The 13898-nt window shown below is 39.5% G+C and overlaps 2 protein-coding genes across 2 annotated transcripts; both read right to left on the minus strand.

Annotated features, from left to right (window-relative positions):
* Positions 1-6830: 6830 nt before the first annotated feature.
* Positions 6831-7765, minus strand: LOC103354832 (putative transmembrane protein). Its single transcript, XM_008278384.1, has 2 exons — positions 7312-7765; positions 6831-7224 (listed from the first exon to the last, which is right to left on the minus strand). Exon 1 carries the CDS (start codon positions 7622-7624, stop codon positions 7397-7399), a length of 228 nt encoding a protein of 75 aa, XP_008276606.1. The 5' UTR covers positions 7625-7765; the 3' UTR covers positions 6831-7224; positions 7312-7396.
* A 547-nt stretch (positions 7766-8312) lies between these two features.
* On the minus strand, positions 8313-13638 carry LOC103354833 (transmembrane protein 238-like). Its single transcript, XM_008278385.1, has 2 exons — positions 13040-13638; positions 8313-8589 (listed from the first exon to the last, which is right to left on the minus strand). The coding sequence occupies exon 1, from the start codon at positions 13616-13618 to the stop codon at positions 13049-13051; it is 570 nt and encodes a 189-aa protein (XP_008276607.1). The 5' UTR covers positions 13619-13638; the 3' UTR covers positions 8313-8589; positions 13040-13048.
* Between the last annotated feature and the right edge of the window lie 260 nt (positions 13639-13898).

The raw sequence follows: 13898 nt of genomic DNA on the forward strand, positions 1-13898 counted from the left end.
ATCGTCTTACCTGGAATCATTTTAAGTTCAACTCAACTCAATATCTCCAGAAATATAGCTTCAACCACCATGGATTTTGGTGAGGACACTGACAAATCTGGTTCCAGGATATCTAAATAATTGAATAGCCCAAGTTGAGGACAATTAAAAAAAAACAAAAAAAAACAATAAAAATCCCTCAAAATTCCTGTAAGTGTGTAAATATAGATGTATCCATATTACCTATATGCTGTTTGGTCATTATGCAGCCAGTTTTTGAGGCCTCTAACAACAGTAGTATTTTATTTGTGGCAAGGATGGCAAGGCTTCACTTTACGTTTGACACTCCAAAATGATGATGTGCACTAATTTGTAGATCACAAAAACTGGTCTATATACACACAAAAACTAGAGGTCTATATATTGTCAATATATTTGCAAAACAACAAATTGCCTCCATGTTGTCTTCATGTAGAAATGTCACAACGTATGAGGCTTATTTGGCCTCATCATATGTTCCCCTAGGTATACTTGAAATCAACAGTGAACCGAGAAACAAATGACAATTCCACACATATCACAACAATTCTCATTTTTATTGAGACACATCATTGACATTATCAATATGAAAATGATTCTTAGTAGTACGAACAGATGAATTGTCCTCAGCTGCAGTAAAACATCAGTCAAGTGCTGCCACCTGCTGGTTTTTAATTGTCATGCAGAAACATTGGATGCTCTTCTCTTTGTATCACCACTTAAGTACATATCATTACGAGTAAGTGTACGTTTGCAGAATGATATCAGCTTAAAGAGTAGATCCACCTATCTACAAATTTGCTATCATGTATATAACATAAATAGTTAGACGTTGTGATGTGATATATTGTCGTGAATGGCCCCATTTGATTGTAAGTCTGACATAAGCTGAAAATACATTTGATTTGCTGTAAGAATAAGACCAATGAGCACGCATACATCAGTGCATGCATACAAAATAAAAGGATCAATCTTTTTAGTGTAGCTTAAGGATAACTTTTGACCTTATTTATTTAAAGTGTTGGTGTTCATTGATCCGTCTCCACATCAAAGTCCCTCTGCAGTCATTGATTTAAGCCTTAAAGGTGTGTCTGTCAATTTTTTTTTCCAAGAAAATAATTCCTCTCTGTCTTAAAAAGACTAAGCTGTAGCTATACACCGTTGCTTCCCCTAGAATGTGTGGATCTATGCTGTCCCCACCTCTCTCTCCACCCACACCTCCCCACTCGCTGCTGCTTTAACACACCAGATCACCTGCAGCTGTGCTCAAACACTGTAAAACTACTCTACACACTGGCAAGTTAGTTTCTTAATAGTATAAGTCATCTATAACATATTAAAAAATAATTTATTAAACATTGATAAAGCAGTCATAAGGCAGCTTTTTACTGCATCAACAGACATGAGGTGGGGCGAGCCCTAATCAGCACTTACAGCATTTCTGTTTCCATTGCAGTGTAGGATCCAACAACTTTGACCACAATGAGTGCTTCAAAACAACAAGAAATAGTTATTGGATGCAACCCCAGTTCTATGAGTACATATATAGAGCAATGGAGGGATTACTATGTTAGACTAAACAGAGAATTTTACAACGAGAATGATGATGAGAAGAAAAGACTGCTCCTCAAGGGGACCCTCACAGCAGTTTAATGGGGTCCAATCTGAAGTATCTACCCTGGAGTAGATTCCCTATTCTACCCCTGAAAAGGCAAATTTCTGTCATGGAAAACAGCTTATACACAATTTCTTCACAAAGGGTGATTTATTAGAAAGTGCCAAAGTGTTTTTATTTTGTCATAATAAATGACATGTTGGAAATAAAATGAAGCTATAGCCACTGTAGGAGAAAAATAATGAGGCCAAAAAAAGTTACTGTCTGAGCAACACCTCATATTACTGAGTTTATATTCCAGTTTAGATGTATTAATACTAAACTTGTTAACTGCTGGTAGCAGATCATTACATTCTCAGCTGCTATTCACCTTTTCATGGCAGAGAGTGCAGTCTCTAAAAACAGCGGCTCTCCACAGAAACCAGACTAATGAAATGCTTTTAAGCGAGGTAGCACCTCATTAATGTATTCAGAACCTCGCGCTCATTCAGTGGAGGAGAAACTGTGGGATAAATTAGATCCTTAAGTGAGGAGTTAATTTACAGGAAACACAGCTGAACAGTTCTGTAATGAATTTAGGATGCGTGTACAGAGAAATGGACTTCCACATCAGGTTTTACTGACTGGATTTAAGCAGCTGTGGTTGGTAAAGAAAGGGCTGTTGCCTGATATTTAAAAAAAACAAAACAAAAAAAACCCCAAAACGCTATTTTGGAAAATGCTAATTCTGAAGTTTTGTTTAGATTAACTCTCCACTACAAGCCTGACTGCATTTGTGCTTCTGTTAAATGTTGTGGAGTAGGAACACTTAACCAGCAGTCTGACGATTAGCTACTGAATGCAATTTCTGGAGAAACATGGTGGCATTGCTGCCTGTTCAGATGTGCAGAAAAAACAGATGAATTGTTTCTGTTTTGTGTGTGTTCCGTAACTTTGCGTCTGTGTGTTGTTGTAACCACTAATATATGTGCTACCATTCTCCTAATACAAGTCAGTTAAACATTGTCTTAAGTCATAAGAAGCAGTGGTGTGTGTGTTTGGTTCAGGGAGTTGGGGCCTGGAATTAATTTTCTATGATCATAAGCTGTTGCCCTCTTCATAACATTTAATATGTTTTGAGGGGATTGTGTCAAGGGCTTGGGAAATGTCTTATCCAAAACATCACAACTGCCTGTTGTTGGTGTTCAGCGTTTCAATATCGTCCCAATACGCTTGATATTGATTTCCCTTCCAAAAGCTCTCAAGGTAATTGTGAGTGGTCATAACTGATTAATGGGGTTGAAAAGAAGAAATAAAACACTCATACACATTGTTGATTTTTTAAATTGTTTTTTAATTCTCTACTCCTAACCATAACCCTCTCTTGTACAACACTGGATCACTGGCTAAAATGTCTCTTGCTAATAACTTAATAAGGAGCCCTTGACCCACATTTTTGGAAAGCAAAAAAAAAAAACATTGGAAATTAAAGCTTTAATGTTTGACAGTGTGACATATTTTATAATTTTCTACGTTTTTAGTGGCAAATCTTAATTATCAATTGAACTACATTGTGGTTTCACTTTGACTCTCAGTGGGGCTTCAGTTTGTGAGTTAACTAGTGAGATTGCTATTTGTCTTTTTACAAATAAGAACACAAAATCTGTATCTCTAAAGTGTACTAATTGACATGCTATATTTCAATTGTTTAATCTATACAAAAACCAAAGTGTGACTTTTTTTTGGACTCTAGCTTTTGCCTTTGGAAAAAAGTTAGGTATTCTTTGGAGTCATAGGTGTGAAATAATAAAGAATAAATCTGTAAAATAAATTAATAAGTGATCAAAAGAATAGAATTACGAAGAGAAAAAGACAAATAGAATTGCATTCATGTATTTGCTCACTATTTCTGTAACTGGTTTCTGTTAGAACTCTGGCTGCAGCATTTTGCATCAGCAGCAGATTTTTTTTTAGAGAGTTATTGCTACAGTCTGATTAAAAAGAATTACAATAGTCCAGCCTAGAAGTTACATATGCATGGACTAGCTGTTCAGCATCACCCTGAGTCGGGAAGTTCCAGAATTTGTCAATACTATGCAGGTAAAAGAAGGTCGTCCTACAGACTTGCATTATGTGTGACATATCCTGATCAAAACTAACTCCAAAGTGCATTACAATACAACCGAAGGCCAAAGCAATGCCATCTACAGTAACTATCTGGTGAGATAATATGTTTCTGTGGTGCTTAGGACAGAAATTTACAAGTCATCCAGTCCATAATGTCCATAGGACATCTCTGGAGCTTGACAAACTCATTAGTTCAACCTGGCTTTTGTAGATAAATATAGCTGGGTGTCACCAGCAAACAATGGAAATTTAATGCATTGTTTCATAATAATATTACCTAAGGGAAGTATGAATAAGGTAAATAGTATTGGCCCCAACACAAAACCCTGTGGAACTCCATAACTAACTCTGGTGTGAGAATCTGGAGTTAATCTGATAAATATGATTTAGACCAGTTTAGTGTGGTTCCTTTAATCCCAATAACATGCTCCAGTCTCTGTATAAGATGTTGTGATCCACTGTATCAAGTACAGCACTGAGATCCAACAGGACAAGTATCAAGATGAGTGAGATGATCACCAGAGACTTTCACCAGTGCTGTTTCTGCACAATGATGCATTCTCAATTATGACAGAAAATCAGATGTACACGTGGTCACATAATTGGATTGCAACAGCTTTCTCAAGAATTTCAAAAATAAAAGAGAAGCTGGACATGGGTCTATAATTGGCTAAAACACCTGGATCCTGGATTTTTGAGTAGTGGTTTGACTACAGCAACTTCAGAAGCCTGAAGAGAAATAGAGAAATGAAAAAAACTCTGGGAGTTCACAAATAGGTATAGGTCAGCTACTTTTAAATCACTTGTGTTGTAAATGGATTCATTTTTGTCATTTCAATGTAACTGAAGACTGAAAGAGAACATTTGTTGGTTAATACTGTGTTTTTAAAAAATGGATCTATATCAACACATTTTTGTCGTAAAAATCCCCCAAAACATGCATTTTCTATAAATAATCGTAAGGGGTATTTAAGTATCACAATGTGTGAACAGTTTATGATGTACCATGCTGACCTGTTTGCAATCATCATTGAAATCTTTGACCATTAAAACATGAGCAGGCTCCATTACTGTGTCATCATGTTTTATTCAGGAGATATAGCGCAAAATACACCATTGTGTCAAGAATGGAAAATAAAATGGCCACCTTGGCTACAATGAGGTGTTTTTATGATGACTCCATTTCTGAAAATGATCAAAACTGTGCAAGCTTACTGAGATTCACACTTTTGTCCCAAAGTGAATATTTTCCTGGACTAGTAGAACTCACCTGGACGACTAAAGTACAGGTAGAGCTAAATTTAATTCAAGTACAGTGCTTGACTCCATCACATCAAATGCCACCACATGCAGCTGCAGTGTGAAGTGCTGGCAGAACTACTAACAGCCTAACACTACACCAACAGAACCTAATCCCTGTCCCCTTTGTCACCACAGCACTGAGTCAAACAGTGTCATGTTCAGTTGACCCAGGCTGGGCGTAGGTGTTTTGTGTGTGCGCGCTGGCTGTGCATTGCAGCAGGTAGGTAACAGGTAATGGAAAGACACATTAGGTGTGAGGTGGAACCTGAAGCCCCAGAGACAGACAGACAGACGTACAGACAGTGGGACTGTGACACCTTAGAATCGCATGTCAACTACCTCAAAGTAATTCTTGTGGAGCTGCTGGAGCAGCGAGGGTGAAGTTATGAATTAGTAATGCACCGCTGACACATTTCCAAATACTCCCCTTGTGTGAGGCTAAATGTCTGTGTGGTCACGCTTCTTAAAAACACAGCAGCTTTTCAAAAGAGACTGTGAGGAGCAGCGTAAATATGTATTGTGTGAGACTTTTATGAGGTAACTGACAGAGTAACAACATTTGAAATCCATTGTTTTTGTTACATAAACAGTCATTTCATCATATGCTGTGTACTTGTAAATCCATTAGAAGTTGAAGTTCTACCAGAAAATGGTTTGTTTCTTTTGTTCTTTATTTGTTTTCTTGTTGAAGCTCTATTCTTGTGGCCAGTGTTGATAAGCAGGAGAATAATAGAGATTTTAAGCTTAGATATCAACCACACTGTAAACTGGGTGTGTCTGCTTTAGTGACAGAGAGACAAGCTGTCCCACATACTTGAGGTAAGGATTATACCAGAACACATATCCCACTAAACAACTCTATACAATCAGTGTCGACAAGTTTGAGTCCAACATATATGTTGTTGGTTATCAGAGACAGGAAATGTTCTCTTTCTGTCCCTCTCAAACAAACCATTCTTGTAAAATGAGAGCGTTCCCTGCCCCAGTAACTAAAGCACCCAGTTTGACTGGTTTCTGTTGAATGGGTTGAGCAAGCAATACTCAAGTTTCACAACAAGGAAATCACAATGGAGATTGGGAACAACAGACTTAGAGGCATAAAAGTTAAAAAGAAACATGAAGAGTAGCATTATTAGTATGTATATATGTCAGGCCACCCCCGATATTACCTCTATCAGAGCAGGAAGATTAGAGGAAATTGGCTTATTTGGATCAGAACCTCTGTATGTACAACTACATAAAAAAGCAAAATTACAATAAAGACATAAAAACAACTAAAGCAAGGCACAGAATGACCAGAAAGTGACACACAGCAAACACAAAGAGACACAAACTGACAGTAAAGATACACAAAATCACCATAAAATGACCACTAATGCATAAACTACTGTAGATTACAAAGACGCAACATGACCACCAAGATGTGCAAAACAACTAGAAAGAAGTGGAGAATTACCAGAGAGAGAGACGAAAATAAATACAAAGAAATGTGTCACACTACAATGAGACAACAAGTCTACAAAGTCAGATAAAGCAGCTACAAAGTGAAGTCATGTGGCCACTAAGAGAAGCAAATCATCTACAAAGAGAGACCACAAAAGTGCAACCTGATGACACCGAATCATAAAACCATAAATTGATACAAAATTACCAGAAAAAGATGAAAAATGATTACAAACCATGCAGTATTGTCATTTACCATCACATTTCTTAGTCTGGGTGGTTTGTTTCCTATGTAGGAGGAAGATTTGTGTCCAGGGACTTGCTGTGTAATAATCTGTATGCTAGGTAGAGTATATAGCAGCTGTTTATTGATTTTCTTTTATATATTAATATTTACAGCATTTATTTGACCTTCATTACAGTTGATATTGAATAATTCAAGTTGTCCATGGTGTAGAGTTGATCACTGCCATGTACCAGGGCTTTAAATAGGAGTTCTAACACATTTATATCCATTTTCTAAATGCGATCCTCTTCTTCAAAACTGTCTTGGTCTGTAGCCCACCAAGTCCAGAAGATTGTAGAACAGCTCCCAGGTCTGAGGTGCTCAGCATACAGATGTCTTTCCAGATTAGGGTTCCATGTTTCTCCTTTTTCAGATCGGAGTTCCATGTTTTTTGGCTGGTGAAGCAAGAACACAATCCACAAGCGTGATCGAGTCGAAGCCAAGCTTTTTCACCCTACAGAAAAAAAGAAAAAGAACAGTGTTCTTAAAGCTAAAGCCTTCATTTTGTGATATGTCTTACTTTAAATATGAAGATGTGCACCTGTAGCTGTAGCTTGGGTTCCATTTTCCAGCACTGATGATTAGAAAACTCCTTCGTGCAGCAAATGCAGAACAAAGAAAGAACCTCATTTGGGGAGAAAGTCTTCCATTGGCACCTCTAGGTTTCCTAGATACCAGAAGATCCAGAACACCAGGCTGAGGAATATTAGGACTGACCCAGAAAAGACAAAGAAATCCCAGAAGCTGAGGGGAGCAGCGACCCCAACAAAAAACAGGATGAGGCCTATTACATCCATGAGGATGGCAAGAGAGAAAAACAGCAGGCAGCGGCCAACATAGGCAGAATACTCCATGACACATGTAGTTGTTATTCAAAGCTTTACCGGTTTGTTTGTCTGTCTGTCAAACACGAAAGAAGTTAGGAGTAAAATTAATTCAGAAGCGTTGCTTCCTCCCTTCACCGTGCCGCCTGTGAGTCTGCAGTGAGGCTGATGAGAAGGAAGAGTTTAAACACTCGGGTCACATTCCTTTCTGTATCTACATCTCACATTTTTCACATGACACCGTCTGACAGACGAAAAATATGTTTCCTTAATGATGACAAGAGATTTTCTGGCTCTATCGCTGGATGTGCCTTCATTTCATAAACATTTTTTGCTGCTGTACTGACGGATTGAGGCCTTATCTCAGGCCTACAGGTGGATTTATAAAAGCTGAAATATATTAGCCACAAATTTGCTCCATAAACACATTTTTGCATGATTTGAAATAAAATAGGTGGAGAACTTATTAGATGCTGTTTACACACTTCAAATATTAACATAAAAAACATGATAATAGGAGAAAAATCAGCCTCCTGACCGCATACAAAAGATGTTAAACAACAAACTTGAAACCGAGACAAGGAAGAGGAGACAAGGAACAACAACTCCTTTGCGTAACTCACTGCATGGGTGTTCCTGTGTTGTTATCAGGCACCAGACACAATCAGTCACGCACAAAACAAACAAGTCAAACAATGACTACATCTATTCTATTTGAACTTTATTCCCAAGAAAAATAATTTACATTTGCCACAAATCAGCGCATAAAAATAGAAAATTTACTATGTACATAATAAAGACCTTTTCTTCCTCTGTGCACAGCCCTTCTGCCTACTGTAGATGCAGGGCTTTTCCCTGATTAAGAAACTGTCTTCCCTATTTAAAAAAAAGTGACTTTAGTTTACAACTTTATGGTTTTCAGTCTTTTAGGGTTCTTTGAAAAACATCCAAGAGGGGAGCCTGTTCTTCAAGACTCCTGGAAAGCCAGACATCACCTGTGAAGAAGAAGAGAAAAGGTTTTATTTCTTCCATCCATCCATTATCTAAACACTGCTTAATCCTCACTAGGGTCGCGGGGGGCTGGAGCCTATCCCAGCTGACTTACGGTGAAGGCAGGGGACACCCTGGACAGGTCACCAGTCTATCACAGGGCTACACTTAGAGACAGACAACCAAGCACACTCATATTCACACCTACAGACAATTTAGAATCACCAATTAACCTCAACATGTTTTTGGACTTGTGGGAGGAAGCTGGTGAACCCGGAGAGAACTCACGCTGCAAACTCCACACAGAAAGACGCAAACCGACGACCCTCTTGCTGCGAAGCAACAGTGCTAACCAACTGCGCCACCTTGCAGCCAGTTTTATTTCTTGATACAGGTTAAAATTTTGATACTGTAAAATAATGTCAAGGCTGTGAAACAAAATAATAAGAGGCACTTTTATAAGACATTATTAATCTGGAAGATTTGCCCCTCTGAAATTAACATTAATAAAAAACATTTAAAAAGCTGTGTTTCCTGAGAAATAAGAGCCAAAGGAGTGTAACAATTTCAGTGGATTGCAAAATTAACAACAGATGTGGAGGATATTTTATGTTGCTGTAAATATGCTCACCCACTATACTGTTCAAGTATGTGAAATACAGATAGATTTTAAAAAAATAATCAACTGTGGAAAGGCATTGTTGCATGCACTTTCATAATAATTTCATAACAGGGTAGTAACAAACTGTAGTTCTCATTTTGCTGTAGTATAGTTGCTACAGGGTTTGGAAGCACTGGACCAGAGCTGTCTTCTTTAGTAAATGCAGTGCAAGAAACTAATCTTGCATCAACTTTAGGGTAAATATATATATATATATATTTTTTTTTGTGTGTTGTTTTTCAATTTAACAATCCGTTTCTTAAGGTTCAAGGTAGCGTCTTTAGATTTATTGTTCTGTCCAACTAACAGTCTAAACTCCAAACATATTTTGCTTATTATCACATAAGATAAAGGAAAGCAGCAAATCCTACCAACTGATGGGCTGCAACTTAGAAATGGTCGACATTTTGGCAAGAATAATTACATAAAACAATAAACGTTCTTGTTCATAAGAATTGATAAGATAAGACGTCTTTCAGGTTTATCCAGGCCACAGTGGTAGGAAGGTCTTTAGGGAAACCATGCAATTGATGAAATAAATGGTTTATCCTTAAATTTACATGCTGCGCCACAAATACAGTAATTATATTTGAAGGCACCGCAACATTTTACATGTTCCTTTGGGGTTTCTGGAAACCTAAAAGTAGTACAAGATTAATTATATTGATATTAGGAACTACACTAATTTGCTTTAAGACCATAAGACCAATATAAATTTCATACAGACAGTTAGCGAATTAGCCTAGCTTAGCATAAAGAATAAAAAGTAGAGGAACAGTGCTAGCTTGGCTGCATCCAGAGTTCAGAAACGTCCCTACAGGCACCTACAATTTAATCTATTTAAATTGTGCATAAACAGGAATACATTTTTTGTACATTTTTGTAAGTTGTAACTGTTTGTTGATGCATAACAGTTACCCAGTTTAGCACAGGTTGCACAATTTAGACGACAATAAAGAAATGCTTATAATATTTAACATAAAATCACAAATTGTCAGGAGTTACTGGAAGGCACACGTTTGTGTTTAAAAGAAAATCAGGCTCGCTAGTTATTTCCCACCGTGTAATGTTTTAAGTGCCAAAGCAAAATGCTGTTTCAGGTTATTGACTGTATATATAAAAGATAGATTGAATAGTGAATACTGATAAGGTAGCACCGCCATATAACATATCCTGCTCTATTGACTATTTAACTCGAAATGGGGTCACAATTTACTAAATAAACACCATGCCGTATTGACAAAGACATCAAACTATCCATTTAAGGCCATAAACTCATTAGGACAGTGTTTCCTGAGGTATCAGATCAAGTGAGAAGTAGAATTATCTTTCCATAGACTTCTATACAATCAGAATTATTTTTTCTTGAAACCTGAAAGGAAAAAAAAATCAAGTTTAAGATGCTTCTACACTGACTTCATTTTCCAGACCATCTTTTGGACAGCTGCAGTCCATGTTCCAGCTATACACTTAATGTCAAACTTAAGAATAGTGGGCTGCCAATATTCTCACCTTACTGTCATAATGAAAGCAGATACGTGTATTTTCCACAATATTCAAGTATCCCACCATACAACCACACTAAAACACTACACAGTCAGTTTAACATTACCAGCCTTCTCTTCAGCCTACACAGCATGTGCCAATGTGGCATGTCACTTAATCCTGAACCTAATCTGCCTCCGTGTTACAAAACTGTTGTGACATCATTTAGTGAATGCAGTGAAATATCTGCTTACTGCATCCCTACGTTTGAGCATTTCACTGTTCCAACAATTGCGATTCACACAAGCTACTGTCAAATCTGAGAGATAAACATCTCACGCTATGACCTATGATACGGAGAGACGGGGGTTGCTACAGTTGCAGTGTTGTCTTTAGGCGGAGTCCTGTGTTTGCTGGAGGAACATACACTGATAAAACTTCTATTATTATGTGCTCCTGTTGCCAGGAGTTCAGAAATATTAAGGTTTTATTTCTGTAGTGCAACTCCACCCAAACACAGCATGTGAAACCTGAGCTGTATTGTACTTTAAACAGCTTAAGTATTTGAATTTCTTGTATATTAGCTACACCTTGACTGATACATGGAGCTTTGAGCCAATATTGATGTCGATATTTCAGGATATCCATATATGACATGAAGCACAGACATTTTAAACTTATTCGGTAGCAGACAAACTAATTAACAATGGTACTCCAACCTGCTAAAACTGTATCTTCTTTTGTAAAGACTACTAAACAGAACATAATGCATGATATTAGATCATATATTCAGATTTCCTCATACAAGCGCTCTTTCTTGTGGTAGTTTCAAAGCTTTTATGGCTACTGGGACATGTTTTCATGGATAAACCACCTTTTTAGCATTTCATTGACGTGTATATTTAACAAGATGACTGTATGTTTAATGTAACCACACTGTGAAATTGTCTTTTCGCATATCCCAGTTGGAGTCAAAGGGCAGAGTCAGCCACGACAAGGCACCCCTGGAGCAGGCAGGGTTAAGAGGCTTGAACCCCCGATCTTCTCAATAGTAACCCAGAGCCTCAACTGTCAAGCCACCACTGACCACCACAACATTATTGGGGTCTAATATAAAGATATTTAGTCATTTAAAGTTCACCCAATAAATGTAAGCGAACCCCAGTTAAAGAATGTTGTGAAGTGTTGGGAGCACTACCCAGAAAAATCAGTGACATGCCCTCAGTTTTGTCTCTCAGTGCTCTTCTGTCTCACATTTAACAGAAAAGTTACAGCACAGAGTCCAGCCTCAGTATGCAGTGTTCACTGTTGTGACCACGTCAGGACCGTATCTGATGATCATTAGCCAGGTTAGATAATATGGGAATCAGGGCAGGGCCCATTACAGTTAACTACCTGGAACCGGAGGATGGGAGGAGTGGAAATGAAGCAGACGTATATACGATTCCTGCATTTGGTGGCAGAGTGAGGTGAGGAGGCCCAGCCATACCTATATCCACCCTCCTACCACACTCCATTCCACTGGATCAATAAGCGCCGCTGAGTTCCATTAAAATGCAATCGTGCCTGCTGCCCCAAAGGGTGTCTGGCTTGCCACCCAGTTACAAGCAAACTGATGGCTAAAATAATGCAGAACTGTGAAGGTGAGCAGAAACGGTCAGGCTCATTAATTAAAAGCTGCCACGGGCCACTGAAGATCTTTTCACAGCAGCCGGGGAAAGAAAAAAAAAAAAGATTATTACAGATATTCATGAGCATAGTGCCAGGAAGGGTCCTGGAGGGTTTGGAAAGTGGAGGGTGAGTATGAGGGTTCCCATTCCTCACGACCGGCTTCACTCTGGGTGTCATCTGATCTCTGACAATAATGTGAGACATTTCATAATTATGGCTGGGGTGAGAGCAAAGGGAAGGCTGCTATGCCAACGTGCAGCACAACCAGGATGCCAGCAGTAATGATGAAAGAGTTACAGCTGTGGCAGTGAGCCGCTAATGACAAGCAAAACAACAGCAGACTGACAGAAAGGGTGAAAGCAGGCCAATGTGCTGAATATTTATGACTTTCAATTATGATTGTTTGTTAGCTCCACAGGCCCAGACTTTCAGAGGATCATACATTTTTCAGAGGCTTGCTTTTACCTTTTACAGAATGTAACAGGTTATAGTGTCAGAAGATTAAGTAGGTTAAGGGGAATGGGTTTTCACAGCCTCAACAGCACTGAGCAAGTTACAATAATAGACTCCAGACAGAGATGATGTTGAGGTGGCCTCGGGTTAGCTGAGGAGAAGGAGGATGAGGGGAAAATACGCACCATCTCCTGTCAGAGGAGCCTCTCTGCCTTATCAACCACCGCCTGCAGAGCCACGTCTGAGCTCGTCAACACCCCCAACTCCACGTTTTTGTCAGCTGGAGAAGAGCACTCAGTCCATCCATCAAACCCCCTGTTGTCGTGACACGGCAGGACTCTGCCGCCGCCGTTGCCGTCTTCCCACGTAATCCGAGAGGGCGCGCAGACCGGCACAGATCCGTTCATCTCCTTCCCATTCCCAATGCTCTTCTTCTTCTTCTGCTCCCCTGCTTCCAGAGGCTTCACGCCGCCTTTGGAAAGCCTCTCGGACAGCTTCCTGGCCCAGTGCGTAAAGTTGATGTCCAGGGAGCCCGTCTTATCCTCCGCGTACAGCTGCACGTTCCCCGTGTACCAGAGCACCCACCACACCAGGCTCAGGAAAATAATGACCGAGCCCGTGTAGATGAGGAAATCTCCATAGAAGCGACCGTCCAGGTTCAGATTGCCGAAAATCCCGACCAGAAGAACAATGAGACCGATAGCGTCAAAGACCAGGGCGAGGAAGAAGAGCGGGGCGCAGTTCCCCACACAGCTGTGGGCCATACCGGAGCAGAGGCAGCGGCCCGAGTAACGGCGCTGAGCAGCTCAACTTATTTTGCAGGACGCACATTTCCACCTGTGTGGTGCTCACCTGTGCGCAGGCCCCGCCCTGATTCCACGTCACAGTGTCCAAGTGGGCTCCGAATATCAACATGTTGCCTTCAGGGGCGCAGAGTACGTTTCCCTGTTCCACCATTTGGGACCCAAAGTTTTCACAGGAGGAGGGCAGACTGAAAAACTGAACGCAGTTTTTGGATGGTTACAGCAGAGAACCTTTGCAGAA

This window comes from Stegastes partitus, unplaced genomic scaffold (genome assembly GCF_000690725.1).
Source record: "Stegastes partitus isolate 25-593 unplaced genomic scaffold, Stegastes_partitus-1.0.2 Scaffold122, whole genome shotgun sequence".
Lineage (NCBI taxonomy): Eukaryota > Metazoa > Chordata > Actinopteri > Pomacentridae > Stegastes > Stegastes partitus.

What these genes read in the sequence shown, in the direction of transcription:
- LOC103354833 (XM_008278385.1), bottom strand. Translation starts at nt 13,618, where the DNA reads ATGGCCCACAGCTGTGTGGGGAACTGCGCCCCGCTCTTCTTCCTCGCC.
- LOC103354832 (XM_008278384.1), bottom strand. Translation starts at nt 7,624, where the DNA reads ATGGAGTATTCTGCCTATGTTGGCCGCTGCCTGCTGTTTTTCTCTCTT.